The sequence below is a fragment of the Aythya marila genome, assembly GCF_965140915.1.
Source record: "Aythya marila genome assembly, chromosome: 6".
NCBI classification, from domain to species: domain Eukaryota; kingdom Metazoa; phylum Chordata; class Aves; order Anseriformes; family Anatidae; genus Aythya; species Aythya marila.
This window is the reverse complement of record NC_139047.1, coordinates 8,015,143-8,037,252: the sequence shown is the minus strand read 5'-3', so window position 1 is coordinate 8,037,252 and position 22,110 is coordinate 8,015,143. Positions and strand designations below refer to the sequence as shown.

At 38.5% G+C, this 22,110-nt stretch overlaps 1 protein-coding gene across 1 annotated transcript in view; it reads right to left on the bottom strand.

The window, feature by feature from the left end:
- Positions 1 to 22,110, bottom strand: part of SPAG16 (sperm associated antigen 16) — a gene marked incomplete at its 5' end in the record, with an annotated part of 402,351 nt that overhangs the window by 368,271 nt on the left and 11,970 nt on the right. The window contains 4 exons of the mRNA XM_082763211.1: positions 4,214 to 4,341; positions 8,929 to 9,027; positions 9,401 to 9,488; positions 18,364 to 18,521. Of these exons, the coding sequence (XP_082619337.1) occupies positions 4,214 to 4,341; positions 8,929 to 9,027; positions 9,401 to 9,488; positions 18,364 to 18,521 (473 nt within the window). The remainder of the gene's footprint in view (positions 1 to 4,213; positions 4,342 to 8,928; positions 9,028 to 9,400; positions 9,489 to 18,363; positions 18,522 to 22,110) is intronic.

Sequence of the window (22,110 nt, the reverse complement as noted above, 5' to 3'; positions counted from 1 at the left end):
CTAAGAGTGCTACTAAAAATGAAGGCTTTTGTGCATGTAGAAGAGGAACAGAAAGCTACGCAAGACTGTGTTGTGAGATCTCATTTCATCAAACTAGTCCTGTAAAACTCCAGGAGCTCCTGCATACCTCACTGACTGCCACATAGCTATTGTTCTCACTGCTTTCCATTAAAGAAAGGAACTGTGAGGCAAAATGAAATTAGTTAGTTCCGTGCACATGGGGACATTATTTGAAGCTTTCAGAACAGGTGACTTATAATTCTTGAACCACCATTTAAAGTTAACCAAGAATTTGGAAGCTTCAGGAACAGATGGCCATCTATGATTTTATGATCAAAGCCCAGCGCGCTGACTTACAATAATACATTATTACTATATGCTTTACACTGATTTGAAGTTTCTAGGAGTTCTAAAGGAATCAAGTTGCAGAGAGGCCCTGCAATTAAACTGACATGTAGCTCAGGATAATCCTTTACCAAGGGACAAATCACCTGGAGATGCATTCACAGACTACAATTTCAAGTTTTAGCTCTTACAAGAACTTCTTGCTGAAAATTATAATTCTAACTGATAACCTTTTAGACAGTTTGAACAGAAGACTAAGAAAAACATGAGCACACAGAATAAAAGACCCTTTATACCCTAGTGTATTCCTCCCATCTATTATTTTGGCATGCAAGTAGAAACTGTGTATTACCACGTTATACTTGCTCCATAGGCAAGTGACCTGTGCAAAACTAGATTAAGACAAAAAGGGTCCAAATTTCAGTCTCCTGTGGCATCCTTACATACTTCCCATTAAATAAATATAAATACATGTATATGCTTCCGTGATAAAGTGAGAAGTTAAACAGATAACTAGAATATATAGCTAGGACACACGCACAATATTAGGAAAGAGTTTGTATGCTCCTGATCTGAAATATGTGTTGTGCATTCATTTGTTGCAGTTGCAAGCGCTCTGTAAATCCATGCCGACATTCACAGACAGACATGTTTCAATCATAATAAGCACAAGCCGAGAACAAGAACCAATTCTACTGAATCACCTCAGGAAAAAAAAAATAAGTACACCTGATTTTTATTCTCATTTGTTTATATAGTCAGTTCCCATCATCAAGAACAAGAAAGTAGATGTTCATTTCACTTTCTGAAATTGAACTTGAGGCTACCTTGTGTCCTGAGCTAGTTCTAATCCAAAACTCCCATCTTTTAGTCCCAAACCTCCATCTTTTAGTGTGATCCTGCCCTAGAACTAATAAGCTTCATTGCTCTCAGGATTCAGGAACTCACAGCATAGCACACATTCGTGTGACCGCATGATTTCCAGGCTAAAGAGGACCCAGAACAGAGGAAATTGAGGTCTGCCTGAAATAAGTAGGCTGTTTCCACTGCCTTCAGGGAGCTGCAACATGGAGGACCACAACCTACAACCATTGTCTTCATTCTGCAAAAAGGATATGTTTTTTTTTTAAATAAATCTATCTTTATACTCAGAAAATGAAACAGCTTCACTGCATACGCTCTATTATGCATGATCCAGGCAATCTTTGCAAGGCATACAAAACAACTAGGGAATTTGTTGCCTTGCACAGTCCTGTAAGTTTATTCATAATTTTAACCAAATTAAAAAGAAAAGCATTTTCAAATCATGTTTCTGTAATTAGCCCACAGGTTTCATTTTCCTCACAAGCTGAAATGTTGCCAGGTCTCTAGGACCACTTGGAGATGACCAGCCCAATGAGTTCACTAACTACACAGAGCGAGAGCTCCATGTGCATGTGTGATTCATCTGCTCATCAGCCTGGCAAGATGTTGCCAGCAGCAGTGAGCTCTCTGGGATTAAGAGGTACAGACTGTCGGATACATCAATTTACAGTTGATCAGCCCTTGCACTTCAATACTCCAAAGCTGTCTATCCAATATCTTTCATAAGCAACAAAAGCACTGTAAAGTCTTGTATATCAAAGGAACAGAAAACTTCATGGTAAATTAGATATTCTAAAAATAATTTGAAGTCTGATTTTAAATTCCTTCAAGTATAACTGGAAGAAAAAATGTGCAAAAAACTACGTATGTGAAAATATCACTAGAATTGTTATGAACTTATTCATTCCATCAAAGAAAAATGGGTTTGGCTTAAAATACAACATAACCATGACATTTTATACAGCTGGACAGAATAACAATGTTTTCTCAAACTCTGAAATAAACAGATAATTTGCTCCAATTTAACTGACCTTTAGATCTTAGACAGACAATTATTTCAAAGCAGCCCTTTTGATAAATTTTCTCTACGTTAATTAATTTCTCATTTTAAATTCCATTAGTACTTGATCACCACAGCATGAGAGCGAGAGAGTCGTCCCAATACATAATGAGGAACCTGAGTACACTAATCTGTTCTCACTTTCATTAATATTGCAAATTATCTATCTCAAACCAACATGAAACATTTTGAAATAAGGTATTAAATGCAGACAGTCTCAATACACTAAGATTAGATCCTGACACGCTGAGCTTTTTTGTAATGTTACTGAAATCTAAAAAAAAAAAAAAAATACTACTTAAAAAGGAAAAAATGTATATATGTACAGCTGAGGATTTACAAGATAGAGCCTGCTAAAACCTGTTCTTGCTCTATTAAAAAGCAATTTGAGTTTTGCCATTGATATAAATTCCAACAGCAAGTACTTCAAAAAAGCTGAAATTTCATTAAAAGGCCACTATTTATATCCATCTAGTATTAATTATCTTTTCCCCAAAAAACACTGAACTTCTTGAAACTTAATGCTATTCCTACAGTCCTTGTGTCAAAAAAAAAAAAAAAAAAAAAAAAAAAAAATCATAGAACTGCAGTGCTCCTTCTCTAAGGAATCATTTAAGTAACATTGTTACGCAATCAAAAAACGGATTATTAATTCTAGAGGCAGTGTCTGATTGGTGATTTCTACACTGAGACAACTAGAGTCTCATCAACAACAGCAGTTACTCCCCGCTAGAGACTGTTTCCAATACAATTTAATAGCCTATGGGCATCACCACTTCTTTTAGGAAAAGTAATGTTTTTAACTTTTCAGATTCACTACTTTTCAAATTGCACAACTTCAAAGCACCTTGTTAACAAACTTCGGAATGCCTCTTGTTTCAAGACTGACAACAAGGTAACTCCAACTGAAAGATGTTTCATATTTCCACTTCTCAGAATCTTTCCAATGTAAATTGCAGATTCAAACCAAGCTTGTAACTGAAAATATTTCTAGACAACATCACAACAAGCATCATTTTTACTAGAAAATAGTTCAGCTGTCCTCTCAAGCTTTGCGGCACTTCTAGCTAATCAATAGTAAAAAATTATATAACCTGAGGGATTCCATATATGAAGCAGGCTATTTAGATGAAGCTGAACTTATAAACTTCTGTGACAATTTTACATTGAATCCCTGCTCTGCTGAGGAAAGGAAGATAGCAACAGCTAAAGAGTTTACTCTTCCAATTACTACAAAAACTAAATTTAAAACATACCATATTATTTTGACTGATATACCCAAACTACCAGGTATCAAAAACTGTTCTTATTCTACTTCGAAGTACAAGGTCTCTATGATGAAGGTCTGAAAACACACTATCAAGTGAAAACACTATATCAAACTACAAAGCATTCAGCTTTTAAGCAACCACCCAGATTCCAGAAAACAGGAAAACAAAAACCTCATTTCTTAGCACTACTGCAACGAAATGCTAATCGTTTTGCACTGGACCCATTTCATCCAGTGATGACATCTGCATTGCAGCTGTTTTCTGGTCTTCTCTGGTAGCCAATGGAGTGCAGAACATACTTGAAAAAGAACACACTTAATTCACTTCAGCTTAAAGGAGATGGATAAAATAACTCAGATGGGTTGCAGCCTAAAAGTGAATGTTTTCCTTCACTAGACATAAAAGAGGCCTGAAGTGACCACTTCAGGCTTGTAAACATCTAGAGTTAGGCAAAATGCATGCAGTCCTTCAAAGGTACCTGTTTAGGAACTCCTTGGATTCAACTTTTTTGGAGGATCTGTCCTTAAAACAATAGTTTTCATCCTCACTCTCAACATGTTCATTAATTCAGTAAAATATCACATATAAATAAATTCTGCAATACTTGAAATATTTGAATCCTGAACATTTACTTTCAAATTCTCAAAGTCAGATGGTCATTTAAATGTTTTACCATTCAGTTTGGAAGCAGTCGAGGGTTCTGGACATCCCCAGTCTGACCAGAAAATTACAAAAGAAGTCATCCATCGCTTCAGGTATTTCAGACACTGATTTCTCTGAGGTCAGAACTGATTGCAGAGCCTGAAATTAAAATTTGATATTTGTTATTAAGCCTACAAGAGAAATGCAGTTATCATACTCTATTTCTGAGGCCATCTAAAGTCATAGATCTATTAGCGTACAGCTGAACGTTTCCCTTGTCTTTGTCGATTAGATCTGCAATCCCTGATCCAATACCTTCTAATATCAAGGTCTGTGGAAGGTTACAGAAGTCAAAAACCACCTGATTTTTGTACTCTGAACCTGGCATAATCTGATATGAACCTGAAACTATTTCATCTGATGGATGCTCTTCTGTCACAGAGCAGAGAGAAAATGTTGGCTCTCATATTCCTGCACCCTTCAGCAACCTTCAAAACTCACAACAAAAAAATCAGGACTTTATTTCCTGAAAAATGCAGAAGTCCAAGGTGATAGAAAAATAGCGCTTTTTTTTTTTTTTAATGACAATGCAAACAACGGACAGACCGAGAGCTGCATCTCCATCAAGAGGTCTCTTACTTAGGAACAAGTCCCACAAAGACCAATTTTCCCCTTTCTTCTCAACATCCACGTGCAGACACTGAGTAACGCTGTCAGATGACACTGCTACAAGTGTTAGCAGAATGCAGATGGTGCACCGAGGCTTCATATGCATCTCCTTCAGTGCCATCAAGATAGACAGCTATTAAGATGAGATCAACTCATGGGTCAAGGACAGTTGCCAAAAGCTCAATCAAAACAGAACATTTTACTGCAGAGAAAAAAGCACCTTCCATACCTCTCCGTTATGATGCCAACTCCTTGCCTCCACCCAACCACATGCAGCCCACTCAGCGCAGAGTTTGCTGTTAAGTTCTTCTAGAGGTTCAGAGATGCAAGAAGGGGTGAAGAGAATAAAATCTGACCCAGCCTGAGCCTTCCTTTCCCAAAGCCATTTAAAGATAACCAGCTGAGAGAGACTGCCATAACTTGGGAGCTAAAGAGATAGCTATAATTCATCCAGCCTTCAAATGGATTACAGCAACTTGACTTATCTAAACGCAAAGCTCTCAGAATTCTCTCAGAATTTGGGAACTCCCTAGTGAGAAAAAAATGCTACAACAGCTCAGGCTATTAAGACAAGCTACAGCACTGCACATGCCTGTCCACCTGGGGAAAGAATGAAAGACCAAAACCAGGGCTTGACGATTATCAAATCACTTAAGGGCAGCACTGGAAGAAACCAAGGTTCTATGATGTGTGCTACATGCTATGAAAAAAGATACCACTATTATAGGGAAAAAATGAGAAGCAGACAGAGCTTGGACACATGCCTACCTTTTCTTGTCTTCAATACTAACTGAAAACAAAATTCCACTGAGATATTCATCAAGAAATGCTAGAGGCTGTGGCTGCAAAATATCTCCTCAATCTGAAATATCTCCTCAGTATAAAATAATCTGTTGGCTGGGGAATTTTAGTAACTCCAGCCATTTACAGCTTATTCATATCCTTTGTGGGAGTTCTATCAACGCAACTGCATAAGTTCCTTGGAGATTAAGGCATTTCTCTTGATACACTAAAACATGCAGTATTCCCTATACTGTAAGATCTCATCACTATTTTTTATGATACAGAAGACACATTTAATCCAAGCAACCTATCTAACAAAGAAATGTGCATATAAGATCAAGACATGTAGCACTGTACTAGGAATGCTGCAGTATGCCAAGCGCAGTGCAGTATTCGGCCTATTTTCATTACTGGGTACACTGCACAGACAGATCTGTTTTCTAATTGTGATAATACAAGGACTGAAGACTACGTCTGCAGACGCGTGGCTGCATTCTTCTTGCTTTCCTTTCTTTATTCTAAGTGCGGCAAATGTCTAATATTGCTGCTTGTAGCTACCCAAACACGCCTATAAAGTCAGTCTTTGGAAGAAATGACACAGCTTGATTCCCTTAATAAATGGAAATATGATTGGAATCCATTTCACCTGTGCAGAAGAGAATTTATTGGCTAGATACTACCACTGAGAAGCATTTGAGGAACTGTGCAAGGAACAGCACAGGGAGAAATAAAGGCAGTCTACCACACACAGTCTTGGAACAGGGCCTCAAGAAACCAGAGGGAAATACCTTGTTCTTTTGCAGACTTCAGAAGTGCTATTAAGCTAACTGCTTGAACTTGATCTTAACCTCAGATGACTACCCATAGAATGGCAAACAGTAACTTTTTGTATATATTGACCTCTCTAGAAAGAAGGAAAAAGCAACCTCTTGATATATGCGGTGTGACCAGATACCCTGTAGTAGCGGCACAGGCAAAACCCATGATGTTCTGACTAAATGGTCAGAATTCTTTGAAGTATTTCTTTATATCAGCTAAATATTTATTTTTGAAATACAATCTTCAAAAGATTTTGAGAGTAAAATAAGGAGTGATTATTGATCAAATGTGCAATAAGTTTAATGCAAGGGACTTCCACAACATTTGCAAGATGTTTTGTCTAGTGAAACACGATTAACACCAAATACACTAATAATTTCCCTGGAAAACAAAATGACATGTTCCTGCATAAAACTCAGATTAAAAAAAAACAGGAATGAAGAAAGGATTCAAAGTTTATTTAACAAAATCAAATAAAATATAATCAGACCTAGATAACATAACTACGGTTAACAAAGGCAATGTGACTTGAGGTTATATTTGGTATACTAAGAAAACAAAGGTCTTGGAAACGAAATGTAATAGCTGTCTCTACTGAAGAAAGTTTATTTAGACTGCTTTCTTTTATCTGCTTGTTTTTCCAGAAGTTTGTAACCTTCTCCCAGGGTCCCCATCAGCTGAACATTTTCTTTAATAAGTAAAGTATTCCGTTGCTTGTGTTTAAATGTGAATCATATTACTTTAAAATGACTAAAACAAAGGACAACAGGAAAAATAAATCATGAGCTGCAACTAAAAAGGACAAGTGGAACAGGGAGAGGAGGCAAAATCCCTGCTATGCCTTGAGCATGCCTTGCCCAGCACAGCTCTGCTTTGTATTAGCCACTGTACTAGCCCCCCCCAGAGTAAGGGGGAAACTGTATTTAGAGGTTAGAGCTCCGCCAGCCTCATTTCTCTGCTGGGATCCAAACATGAAAACACGCACTGTAAATGCTAATCTGCAGGCGAGGAAGCCTTAGTAGTTCCACTGCACCCAGGCACAGATCCGGAAGGGAAATAAAAATGCCTTAATATTCCCTGTAGAAACAGCTTTAATTCAGACAGGTTTTCTGGGGGAAAAAATGGCGAAAAGCATTATCTCATTAGCTTATGTTGGCTCATTTTCATTGAGTAATTACTGCTAGTTACCTTGAAAGGAAGTTTGAAAATAAAACATTTTTCTTAATTTTTCCTAGTTATACTTGACCTTTTTTTTTTTTTTTTTTTTTTTTTAAATAGAGTGTAAAAGAAACGATAGTTACTATAAATATCCACAGTTTCCCAATTGAGTTTCTGCCTTTGGCAAATTGCTAAAATATTTCTAGATGCTCACTTGATCTGTGCTTTCTCTACAAAATTTCTTAACAAAACATTTGCATACAGTATTGAAATGCAATCTTTAATAAAGTATTGCGTATAAAAGATACTATGAACAGCAAATATACACAAAATCACTTAAAACTGTTTACTGCAGTGCAGCTCTTCTCAGATACGGTTATTACCTAATTTAACCTATTTTAGCCAAGCTCAGAAGTTGGTAACTGGGGGCAAAAAAATGTACCAGTTATTTATCATGTGAAGACAACTTTCCACCGTGCTTCTTAGCTCAGAGTTGGAATATTGATTCAGTATTAATTCACAGGAAACAGTGCTTGTACTTGGGTCAGCAAAACCATTTGCTGCAGCACTTGGTTTTTCCAGTGAATTAGCATCAAACAATCTTGTCATTGAGCCTCACAAAATATACAGCATATCCTTATGAAAGCTGTCAAGAAACTAGCAAGTGTGTTAAAAGTTTTTTTTATAATTATTATTGTCTGGCTAAAGGTTGAAAGCATGATTTCAATTCTGAAATTATGGAAAAAAACACATCCAAATAAAGAGCCAAGAAGCAAGATGACAGACATCTACCAGCATAAACACAAAACCAAAGACAATTTGAGTTCAACCACATCTTCTGATCTAAGAAAAGTTCACGGTACCTAATCCATTTAATCAAGTTGAGAAAACTGTTTCATACCATTCTTCAAGTTCAACCATCAACAGAGGTACAAGATCAGTTATTTATTCTACTGCTGAAAGATGAATAGATTAAAAATATTTCTCCTCCATGTCAGGGATTACACACACATCCAATTTATTCACAAAGAAACAAACCCTAAAATATTTATTTTAAAAAATTTAAAATACACCCGTATATTTGAAATACGAGGTCATCTATGGGACATAAAATGAACAGAAGTTAAAAGGAAAATGAGATACAATGAGATACAACCGAAGTTGCCTTTTCCACTGTGACACAGTTACTCCTAGAAACTTCTAAGACGACCATCTTTTCAACAAGTATTTCATAATTCAAATCAATTACAATGTGAAAATTTCAACCCAGTAACACTAATTTATAGATAGTCTTACTAATAGTTACAAAATTCTTACTAAGATGTGGGCATCTTCAGTCTGCTCTTGAATGGTCTGCAGAGCCTTTGACAGATCCTCGTCATCTTCCTGAAGACTAAATTCATCATCTGCTGGAACCTAAATGAAGCAGTTTAAAGTAAGAGAATCAATATTTTATAAATCTTTCTTTCGGAGTGTAAGTACTTTCATTCCCAATCTCATTCACATTAAAAATATTGTGCCCTATTTCAATACATTTTCAGTTGTTTAAATATTAATTATACATAAGGTGTAATAGAAATAGCTGCATCTTTTTTGAAAGTATTGATGTTGAAATGAAAGGGATACATAAATTGACACTAAATCTCTTCTTGAAAAGTAAAGATTACTCATCATCACACTTTAAAAAATGAGATTTATGCCACTCCTCCCTCACATTATCTAAGTAAAACAAAAGAATGAAACAGGAATACCACAGATATCACACAAGATAACCGATTTAGTCAATTACCTCTTCATACTGGTAATCATCTTTACAGTAGTCTGTTATTGTAATTTCTGCAGGTTTTGTTAAGTCTGAAACAGCTGGTGCACAGGATCTGTTCGAATTTCAAAAACCGTAAAAGAACCATCTGTTATGACCACGCTCATCCTTGTTCTTTACACTGCCAAACTCTCAAGGCTTCCACCAGCCTTTAGATGGACACATACAACTCCAACAAAAATTACATCAGTGCACAGAGTCAAACTTGTCCTAGTAGGTCTAACCACCATTTAGACTAACCCAATCAAACCACCAAAAGCAGAACTCAGTATTATTCTGAATTCAACACTAAATTCTGCTCTCACTTATCCAATCATTGGTTTTCACAAGGGTCTTACAGCACTGACACTTCCACAGACTTCATGCTTCTAAGTACAAGTATCTCGGTGCTCTCAGAGAAAGGCAGTTTTGATCAAATGCAGATGAGTTCCAAAATGAGCATCTGAAATAAAACACTGAATACTAGCCCATTTACTGAAGCTGACGCTAGTGCCTTAAATAATAATCACAACACATCTACAATACAAACGTAAGTGAACTTCGAAATTATAAAAATCCATTGCAAATTACAGTTCTTCCAAATGCTTTAGTCTAACTTCTCATTAAAATAACAAATGGTGTAAAACAAAACCAAAATAAACATCTCATCCACTAGCGTCACAGCCCGTGAAAGTATAACTAAAATGTTTTTAGTAAGATGCGCTGTTGACTGTTTCCCTAGGAAATCAGTTAGCCTATAAATGACCCATGTAAATAAACTAGAAATTAACTTCTGAAGAAAAGAAAAGCTGGCAATTCAGTACTTCACACACATCAATTTTAAACCGTAGCTTCTTTACATAGCAGGAGATGAAATGGAGAGGCAAAAAAATGCATGATTTTCCAGCTTAACATCATTTCCCAAGTCTGAATTCTTCTTTAAAAAAAAAAAAAACAAAAAACAAACAAACAAAAAAAAACAGCATCATGGCATCAGAGGTATCAGTTGAATTGTAAGCACCTAGAAGGCTGGCAGGTGGAGGTCACATCCGAAAAAGGATACCATCTTTGGTTTTCAGAGAGGTAAGTCTTGAGATAATAGTCAAAGAGATGCCATTTTCTCTTGTGAACAACAACAAAAAATAGGGGAGTCACTGCATGAATAAAAGCCTCCTTTTCAGTAATCAAGACAAAGCACATCTGCGTACCTCCAACTGCACAATTACACGACATGCTTACTATAAAAATTGTCTGCATAAATAGGAAAAGGGCATGAATGTTTCTTAAGAATTTCCTATCTAGGTTTAAGTACATAAAAGTTAATGCCTGTAACAGATATGCCCCCAAATTTTATTCCCTAATTACTGCATCGCGGGCCACAGATGTGGAACACATGACTTGAATTCAAGTCACAGACTCTCTGCATCTCAAATGTCTCTCTGTAAAATTTTGTTTCCGAACTTGACTGATTCTCAAGCGTTTAATACTAAAACCAAAGCTATGCAGAAACTCAACTTCAAAAAGAGTCTCTTATGTTTTCTTTTCTTTCACAAGGAGAAAAAAATAAATGTAATCGTCTGGGGGCTTCTGTTAACAGGCCTAAAACTGTTTTCTATTGCACCAGAAGTAATCTAGATTAAGAACTCCACCTTTAATAGGAAGGCAAAGAAAGCGTGCTGTTCAACCTTTTCCCAGCATGGTACTCTAGGACCACACGTGGGTCCATCAAGATGAGCAAAAAGAAGTGAGATGAAAATCGCTCACGTTTATACATGACACTTAGAAGCTGACCCAAGAAAACTCAAGATCACAGTTAAGGATTTTGGCATCAGGCTGGTTTGCAATTGCCTGCTTGCTGCCCAGTACGATAGGAACATCGGGGGCCTCACACTAGTGACTGACCACATCCCAGTGAAACAACTCCAAATTCCTGGACTTTATTCCTTCAACACAGAGGGAGAAAGTTCCTCTGAACTGCTAATTACATTTAAAAAAAAAAAAAAAAAAAAAGGAATAAAGGCATGAGTGCAAAGCAGAAGTTTTCCTCTGTTGTTCTAAAAAGCAAGAGAAGAGCAGCAACCTGGAAGTTGAGATAAAGACACAGTAATGCTGACTAATTAGGGTAATATTCTAAAACGTCCCTTTTTTAATACGGCATGCAATCATTTACCAGATGACAACACCTTTTAAAAGAATAGTCACCTTCCCATAGTGTGAATACCTGGGTACATCATTTTTGTACGAAGGCGGGCATTATTTCCATATTTATGGAAATATATATGGGGTAATTTTATGTACAAAGTAAATAATCTGCACGCTCCTCTGGAATCCCTAAGCCCTCTTCATTACTTCACAGTACAGTATGTATCAACTAAAGACTTGCTTAAATAAAGTACATTTAAATAGAACACCGTACCCAGCAACTTTTCCCCACCATGTTTTCTGATTTGATCAGAGACTATTTTTCTAAGGCTATGTTTTGTACAGGCTACAAATGATTCTTCCCCCTCACCTCCATCTTGATTATCTTTTTATCCCCATGTACCAAACCTTCCAATGCAGATAGAAACGCTGAATCTATTGGCAGCACACCCTTGACAAGCAAAACACTTAGAAACTTCATTTTCTTCCTGAATTTTCTATCAACCCTGCTATCTTTGTGATCTGCTATAGACTTAAGCTAACATGTCATTACAAATGCTGTGCACATAAGACTAAAATTTTAAGTTAAAAATCCCGTTCTCAAAAAACCATATCCAGGTGCACAATAAAGCAGAAGAATTAAGTTTTAAAACTTGTGTTTTCCTAGCAAACGCTGTGTTTTGTTAAACACCCATATGATGCAGGGCTTTTCTCAGCACACCACACAGCCTGGAAACAGGAGTGCATTTTCAGGAAGTTAGAAACTGAGGCACAAGCTCAAAGAGGCCAATCTTCCTCTTAATTTATTGTTTTTTTTTTTTTTTTTCTCCTTTTTAATTGGCTTTCATCTTAATTATTGTAAGGCAAGAAAACTAAGTTACTAGTAGTGCCAGACTAACTCATAAGCACTGCTTATTTAGCCTCTAAACCAAATCTAGCAAAATTTCCTTCATTTGGCAGCTCACACCTAAGACAGCCACAACAGACCCATGCTGACCCAGCAACAAAACTAAAATTTGGGTGACCTGACCAAAATTTACATTTAAATGCTATGAACACCTAACAACGTGCCGCAACTTGATCCTGAGAAGAACTCAAAGCGTTGCTTTTTTTCTTTAAGAGCCTCAGAAAATAAAATTATTCCTGGTTTACTGCGTTATGAACTTTTAATTTGATCATACAGCAGTAAAAAACCCACTGTGGACACCTGGGCAGGTACCATGCAGCAGCCATTTCCAGCACCTCTTCCAGCAGCATGGTGGGGCTGTGAGTCCTCCTTACAAGCTCTGCGTGGATATTTTGTGTTCACTCATCAACAAACCCAAGAGAGGATTTAATTTCAGAACTTTAACTCGTTTTTAGCCTGTCCTAACGCGGGGAGGTAGAGGTCTGATAAAGAAACCCAGTCAGGGCTTTTTACCACCACCACTGAAAACAAACATCTTGGTAAAGCAGCCAGACCCTCCTGTCCCTCTAGGCAAACAAACACCTCTTCGTATTCACCCGTTACATCCTCCGAAGGCAACACCCTATAAAACGTGGTGGTTTTGCTCGTTTGTTTTGTTGTTTTGATATTTTTTTTTCCACGAAAGTCGGTGAAAGACCTCGGCACGCCGCGGGCCGGTCCCCGCGCCTTACCCGAGCCGCCCCCAGCCCCACTACCGCAGCAGGGGCGCTGAGGGGACCGCGGGGACCCCGGGCCACCCTCAGCCCCACCGGGGGCAACGAGGGGAGCCCCCCGGAGGGAGGAGGAAGGAAGAAGGATACTCTGCAGGCAGAAGGACGCCTCAGAGACCGCCGGCTCCTCCATGGCCGCTGACCGTTGCCAGGGCGGCGGGCACCTCCCTTCTCGCGAGAGGCGCCGCAAGCCGGGGCGAGGGGCCAGTTTCACTCATTTTGGGTTAATTTTGTGTTCCTGAAGCTTTCTGGCACCCTGTGCCCCCAGAGGATTTTAGGGCGACGCCAGGCTTCCCGCGCACCCCTCCGCGACGGACTGCTGAGGAGACCCGCGCGAGGGCGGGAAACCTCGTGACGGGTCTCGTCTGTCAGGAAACGCTCCTGCTCCTTGGTTGGGAGAAAAACCTGCTTTAGTCCACTAAAAAAGGACTAATTTCTTCTTCATGGGAAACATTTGTCACTGCGCCATAGGTGTGTGGAGGGTCACAGTGCACATGAGCTCAACTCTGTGGGACCGGTTGCTTAAATAAAGTTTTTTTTTCCAGTGTGCTCCCCTTTAACTGAGAGCACACAGGAGTTTTCCCTGGCAAAAGCTTGGAAAAGAAGTATGCCCTATCCTCCATATATTTAACAAGATTACTTGTTCGGGTTTTCAGTTGTTTGAGGTGGGGTTGTAGGAGTTGAAATACTAATCTGTCACCTTCTCCATTTTTAAAATTGTTTTGGCAGTCCCATTCCTGAATTCCCCTTATGCTGCTGTGAATTACACACAATAGGAATCCAGTGCTTGAATTCATGCACAGGAACTGAAAATAAAAGTGCCAATAGTTTGGTCTGAAAGGAGAGGTACTAGTATTACTTGCAAGCTCTAAACAATTAAAAATGAAACACAGCTTGAAGAAGATCGGAGAAGATGGAAATGAATAAAATTGAATTTTGTGGTTCAATCTAATCTTTAGCTAGAAAAAAAAAATATATATACACAACCCTGGAAGATGGCATATAATCTGTGAAACTATTCATTTGCCATTCTCTTTCCAGAGATGATCACACAGGATTGCCTTTCTTCTGCCATTGTAGACAGACATACATGAGAAGTGATGGGTACTTGAACACTGTCATACTCTACAAACTGTAATAAAAGAGCCATGTTTTGTCACAATGCTGTCACAACACCAACTAAGGCAATGTGGCCTGTTGAATCCCTTCATAAATTCTTGTTGGCTGCTTTTCCACAGGGGAGTTCGGTACCTACCAGGGTTTGAACTCATCTGGGTTCAAGAGATGGAAGTTCAAGTTTTCCACTACGTGGGAAGCTGCTGGGACCAAAACAGCATTTTTCATGGATCCAAACCAAAACAGTAGTCCTGAACTGTAGCAAAGTATCTCAAAGAAAAGCAAAGAGTAAGTAGAAGTGGCCTCATAAAGAGCAACACCTTGGAGTTGATATTTACAAAACTGTGGGATTAAAAAAAGTAATAGTCATTCAAATGGATTCGAATGAAGGCCTCATACTTAGGGAAGATGCCAATTGCAGCACACATCGAAGTGTGGCTGTACTTGTGTCATACAGAGAAGCACAGCTGATTAATAACATAAGCTAATACCACTCTGATCTCAGGAGCAGGTGTGCTCTTAGCCTGACAGAGCTGAATAAAGTGCTAAGCAGTTCCCTTCTTTACGTTTTAGTTTCATCACCCTCTGCAGTCCTACCTTCTCTCTGCAAATTTTTCACTAGACTTGTCTATCTCACTAAAATATGTAAATTTATAGTATCCCCAATTCAAATCAACTGGTAAAAACTTAAAAGGGGCTCAGTGTAGTACTTCAAGAAAAGATTAAGGCTGGAAAACAATTAATAGTGAAGGCCAAAAGGATCTCAGTCCTTTTGGTTTATTAAAGGAATGATTAAGCAGCTTGATGAAAGTACAGGTGGAAGTAGTTTGTTAAGAAAGGCTAAGCTAAGATACAAACATAACCAACCATCGAGAATTGAATCAATATAAATTACAACTAGAAGAGCAAGTTTTTGATAGGGAGAATAAATAACCACTTGACTGCTTTCCAAGTATAATGGCAACTTGCAGGAGGCTTTTAGTAACGACAGAGTTCTTCATAGAAGTTATGCTCTGCATTCAGGCACCTGATTCACCCAGCTTTATAGCCCCATAACCATCTGAGTTATAAATGATTATCTTCTCCCAAATAGCACTAACCAATGTTGTTACTCTGTCCCATAACTTCTCATGAGAAAGATATGGAAGCAGCATCTGCTGTCGCTTGAGCATTTCATTAGACAGACTGCTTACTTTCCTCACGCAGCCAAGACCACACACCGTAGCTGTATCAGCCAGACAAGTTACATTATTTGAAGAGATCAATCACGGGTAACCTGGAACACTCCAGAAATATTGCATCTGCTTCCAAGCCTAAAGGGATAGATATTCTTCCACTGCCTGAAGGAGCGCGAGACACTGCTCTCATTCAGAGCAAAATATCCCCTCCTACAGAATCCAACAGTCAGAACTGTAGTCAGTTTGCTAAGCTGAGTTACAAAACAACATCATCTGTCCGAGCTACTTCCACTGACTTTCAGGCCCTTGCAGAAATGCATCCAAAAGTTCAGTTTGCATGCTTCATCACAACAGACAAGTCATCAAAGAATTACCTGGCCCACTGACTTCCACATGCAGATTGCTCTACAGTACAGCTTTTGGGGAGAAAGGACAGAGTACCATGAATTCGCCTTTCTGAACAAGCACTGCATGGCCTGGAACATTACATGAATGTGACAGTGACAACAAAGAGGCCACGAGGCAGCATGGGACCACAGCTGGGAGTTGGGATGAGTGAGTGAACACCTTGTTCCAACTTCTGCTGTGCTGTCTGGCTTCCAGTTAGGCAACTGACATCAGATGTATTTTCTCTGTATCACCATCTGGCAGCTGCTTGTACAACAACAACACTCAGAATTTGGCTAGCAGTTATCTTAAGAATCACATCAAGGATACTTGATACCATAGAAGTTTCAAAAGGGTGTGAATATTGCATGCAATAAAAGTTTCTCAGAAAGCATCATTACTTTTATCATGCTGTGAAAGTTCAATTTTCCAAAAATCCAAGGAGCAGGACTTTCTTCCTTGAAGTGATATATGCCGAAGTTGAGTTTAACAGAGAAAAATCATAATAACTGATTAGTACCAAAAAAAGTCTCAAAAAGTAATACTTGAATACTTAGATGGAATTTATTGAAGTCAAGTACAGTGCACCTGGAAAATGCAGTGCAGTCTAGTAGCTGTAGCATCAGGTCTTCATATTTCTGAATGTCAAATTAGCAAAGCTATGGGGCCATTGTAACCTTAAATGCAAGAGAAAGGAGTGATTTAAGACATGGAGCCGAATTTGCAATAAATTATTCTATGACAACACATATCAACATAAGTTTCCTATTGTACTTCCTGCTGTGCGTCATTGCCTCTTTCCTACCCCCATTTCTGGTGGTTCACATCCTCATAATTTACAGCAGCTGAAAACTAATCCAGAAGGAAAAGAGGTGGGTTTAGGTTACTTTGTTTGTTGGTTTTTGAATGTCAGGAAGAGCAGATCTAAGATGCAAGAGATTTAGCAGTCAGAGTTAAGCTGAAGTTATTCAACCTAGTATTATTTTGTCTCTACAGAAGAATATTCAAGGTTTAAGCTTCTACTACATTTACAGATATCTCTAGAGATTAGGTCCAAGATCCTTGTAGGAGAGAAGGGTTTGAGTTGAAGTCAAAAACAAGAACTCCAGTTTCCAAATGCATCAGCAGTTCTGCCAGTCTTCTTCTAAACATTTCATTAAAGTCATAATTAACATTGGCTGGAATACTATTCATGCTATTCGATCACCTGATCCAAAAGCTATTTTTCTTTGAATTTCTGAAGTTCAGTCTGGTTTCAATTTCACACAGTGTTTTGTTTGTTTTTTTTTTTTTTATATGCAAGAGTGCAAGACAATCCTCTGCTCAAAAAACAATACGAGCGCAAACAGAAGTATGAAGACGCTTGACTCCACCTGCGCAGAAGTTTAGGAACGAACAGTTGGGCATTTTGTCAACAGCAGAGTGACATAGGTAGTGTGATCACAGCACAGGTTTTACATGACACAGTACTGTGAAGTGCAGGTTTTATAGTGCAAATGAAACATATACATTAGTGTGCAGGCTAGACTGTATAATAAAAGTTATTCTATCTGTGCTGACGCTGCTGTTTTCAAGATCTACTGCCTTTACATCTTCTGTGGTTGTTCCCTTTGAAAATTCTCAGGAGCATTGGACAGATGGTACATTTTGGCTCTCCATGTACTGAATTGGGTGTATTTCTGTATCACAGACAAGAATAAACTGTACTAAGAGACAAGAGTTGACAGTCTCTTTATTTTAGAAATGTAAGTGACCCACGTTCTCTCTAAGCTCTAGTTTTATGAGCACAGAGTTATTTATCCAGCTTACACAAACTAATGATCATCTGTTCCCCATAATTAGAGGCTTTCCTTATATTTTCTTCTGCTCTTTGAAACTATGTTTAGTTGGCATGCTTTTCAAGTTTGGGTGACTTGGACCACAAAGCAGCTAATCTACTCCTACAACAACCTGAAGAAACATTTAACTGCACGTGACAGTTTTAAGACTGAAAACCACCATCCTTAACACAAAAGCACAAAGAACAAGCCACGCTGTCCTAATCTGTACTTAGTAATAGAGACATCATCTTGTTAGAAAATGAATAAACCAGAGGACAAGCAACAGAAAAGCTAACAGAAATGATTACTTTGTTTTACCATGCTTCCAAATAATCTACTCCTTGTTACCCAGGTAATACATTTTCCCTTCACAAGTCTCAGTCTCATACTGATTAGCACATGCCAGAATCACTTCAGCTCGTTTCCTGCTCCCCTTCTTTACATGCTTAATTTGCCTTTTTTTTTTCCAGTAAGAAAGTATGCACACATTAAGACCCAACACAGCTAAGTTTTCAGTCTGTCAGCTTAAAAATAGACAGCAATGAATATATCTAGCAAAAACTTTATTTTTTTAAACTGCAGGGTGCTTCAACAAAATCATTTCAGATTTTCCCCTGCCCCAGTCCTCAACCGTATCCTAATCAGCTCAGCACAGAAGACTTGACTTCCTTTCACCCTGCTGCTTTCTTTACTTGGACTCACAGCTTCCTTTTTGCTTCGGTTTTCCCCATTCTGACCAACCTCCTTGGAAGTCCGACCTCCTCCATTTACATTTTTATGTTTGACAATCTTTGAAAAGACAATGCATTGAGGAAACAGAAACACCCAAAGATACACCAAGAAGATACTGCGTATTCCTATTCCAAGAACACAGCCAGGAATTTTTAACTGGTCAGAAAAAGGTCACCAGATTTGATATAAGACAGGCAATGACTATCAGGTGCGTTTTGGCCAAAAGCAACATTTACTACCAGAGAATTTAGCCAAGCCTTCAGCAGCTGCTTAAAGCCAGTTGTATTAGTTGAGACTGAGCATGGAATTTTAATTTCCCCTGTACTGTTTTGTTTGTTCTTAGTGCAGTGCAATTTTCTCACATACAGGATGTGAAGATATAAATAATTAGAAGTCAAATCATCAACCTCTAATCTGTCTTAGCTCGCTGAGAGCAGCAGTGTATGCATGCTTCCATATATTCATATAACGGTGACTACAGTCATTACCTCTACCTCATTTGCTTCCTATATTAACAAATATTTTTATGGAATTGTTGCTGAAAGTATATCCTCTGTCCAAAATAGTGTGTTGGTTTTTTTTAACGTCTTATGTACAACACATTACAACTTATGTAGATGAAGTATTTTGTGGTTTTCATTTTCATATCTTTGATGGAAGACAGTAAAATATTGACACCCTATACTTAAATGTCAAATCTTTACTTTGTGGTTTTTGTAATATTTCATTTAAATACTGAAGCATCACAAAATTGCAACCTGAAAATGCTATGTTTAAGTTCTTGGCTTTTACCTTCATGTTGTTTTCAGCACAGCCTTAGCTTTTGCTATCAAACCATTTGCTTGCTTTGGTAAGAATGAGTGTTCTAACTCAGCTTATCTCGAACAGCTCAATCTCAGGCACCCTGCATTGCGTTTGGAGGTATCCAAACTGGTTTAAAGTGTGCTAGCTCCCATGCTAGAAGCTTAACTTAATATAAACTCCACTTAATATGCTTTCTCTTATTATACAAATATGTCCCTGTAAGTTAAAGTCAAATCCCCAATGTAGCATGAAGAAAGTCCCAGTAGGTTTCAGGCACCTGAAACCAAGAGGAAAACTCTAGGCTTTCACTAACAACACCTTAAAACTGACTTTGCAACTTTGTGCCCTTAGAAGAGGAATTGCGGTGCCCAGAAGCTTACTCTATGAGCCCCCACTACACTGTCCGCTCCCTGCAGTCTGCGATGAGGTACCCAAGTCCTCAAGGAGGATGTCATTTCAGATAGTACTCTTTAGTGCTGTTTTTTGACCAGATGAGACAGCTCTTTGCTCTGTGTTGATTACTAAACTACCATCCTGAGGCACCTGTCCAAAACATGTATTTACAAGGCTGTTCTGAGGGCTGCTGAATCTTTGCCACTGGTCAGGAATACAGAAAAATGTAGCCTTACTTTTAACAATAGTTTTTTTACACTAGAAGTAAAGATGATATAGCTATTTAAGGACCATAAGATCTCTCTTTAAATTGAGAAAGATTTTGAACAAATACCTCACCATAATGGCACTTCTCTGACTCTTCAAAATATACAGCTGGTTCAGAAGATAAGAATCAGAATGCACTCAACTAAATTTACCTCTAATAAAGTTTCAACAAGAATGTCTATTACTGCATTGCAATAGAAGTTAATTCACAGGCCAGCGTGACCATGTCTACCCACCTTTGCTGTTACAGAAGATCCATGGCTCCCTTTGCTGCAATTTGTAGAATTGGTCACTCTTGAAAAGAAATGGTCCTATTCAGAGATGATTATTCAGGGCAGTATTGCCTTCTCCCAGGAGAGTCGTAATTCAAACATAATTCAAATACACCACATTGGTGTAGTTCCTTAGAGTCCATTCCATATGATGGTGGAAAATCTGAAGCAAAACATAGAAAACTCAAAGTTAGCTGAATAGTCTATATATATATATCCATTATGACACTTCCATCATAGATGTCAAATTCTCACTCTACGCTTAATATATATATATATATATTTTTTTTTAAAGCAGAAGGAAATATTGTGGTTTTCACAAGCTAGGGCCTACAAATCATTTTTGAACATATGACAAGTGACCACAGTTGTAAATTCCACTCTTTATCAAAGAGAAGATTGCTTGCTTTAAGGAACACAACTTTGTGGACAAAAAATGTCTCTATGCATGGAGCTGGTTCTCAGTGAGCTGAAGTTGTCACAGAAATACAAACCTAGTGCACGGGAAGCAATCCTGGCCCCGCAAGCAAGGTGCCCACCCACATGCCCCAGGGCACATCTTGGCAGGATGAGGCCTGAACAGAGTCCTTAGGTGGGAGATGAATGCAGAAGGATGGGGTTAAAACCAAAACCACAGGTTTGGGCCTCTTGCAGAGCACTCCGGGTATGACGAAGGGGACAGATCGTGCTGGAAGTGTCTTCCATTGGGATCCAAGTCACCACCAGACTTTTATGCCTTCCTCTGTGCCCACAGGACACAAAAGCTCTGCCCTGGGAAGAGTCACTGATCAATTTGCTTCCCTCTGGGTTTTAACATGTAAGAATATAAACCTCTATTTCTGTTCCTTCAGGGCAAGAGGCTGAATACAGCTAGGCAGATGAGAAAGCCTCAAGTCCATTACTGAATTTTTATCTTCTACCTGGCCAACCACGTACACAAACAATTAAACTCCTCTTACTGACTAGTTAAGATCCTCCTCATGTCTGCTTCTGGAGAATTACCTTTCAGTAAGAGCCTAATTTGATAGAGTCACCTCAAAAGATAGACTGTACAGAAACATGATTAAATACCAATTTGACTGTTTAAGTTGCTCATGCAGGGAGAAATCCTAAGCATAAGCAAATTTTGAGTAAACTTTTCAGAGATTATCAGCATTAAAGCTGTGCCATGGAAACCATGCAAATGTTTAATTGAAACACAGCATATGGAAACAGTCACAGTGAGAAAGGTTGAGAAAATCCACATTTATCATCTAGCATTTACTTGCAATCAGTAAAAAAAAAAATCACAGTATATACATCCTGTTTATTGGTAATATTTTAAATAAACTTGGAAAATTAATTTCTGGACAGGATTAATTTTATTTCTTCCAAGAGTGTTGCTTCTAGTTCCAGAAAGCCATGGCATGGCTTTCCATCATGGTGTATTACAGGAAAAAGTGACTTGTTAGCCATCTTGCCCATGGGTAACAGGCAACAAGCAGCTGCACTCAGACAAAATACAGGAACCAAAATGCATGATGCATGTACATATGTAAAAATGTTTTTGCACAAGTCCCAAACATAGGTGTGGTGGAGTGGGAAAGCAGAACACAAGCCATAGCAGTCAAAATGATTCACGATGTTAGTCTTAGTTACCATGAGGCAAACTGGAGTGCAGAAGAAAAAGCACAGCTGCCCGGAGAAGTGTTTCAGTGCCCCCTAACATCACATCTGACTGTCCTAAACTTGCCGACCAGCTGCTCTGAACTTGGGAGCAACTCAGACACACACAGGCATGCACTGTGGTTGCAAGAACCTAATGCAGCCACTCCCCATACCCTGCATGCAGGCAGTATGCATCATTCCCATGAATTGCAGGGTCCCATCACACCTCATAAGCCCTCTCACATCCCATAACCATGCCAGAT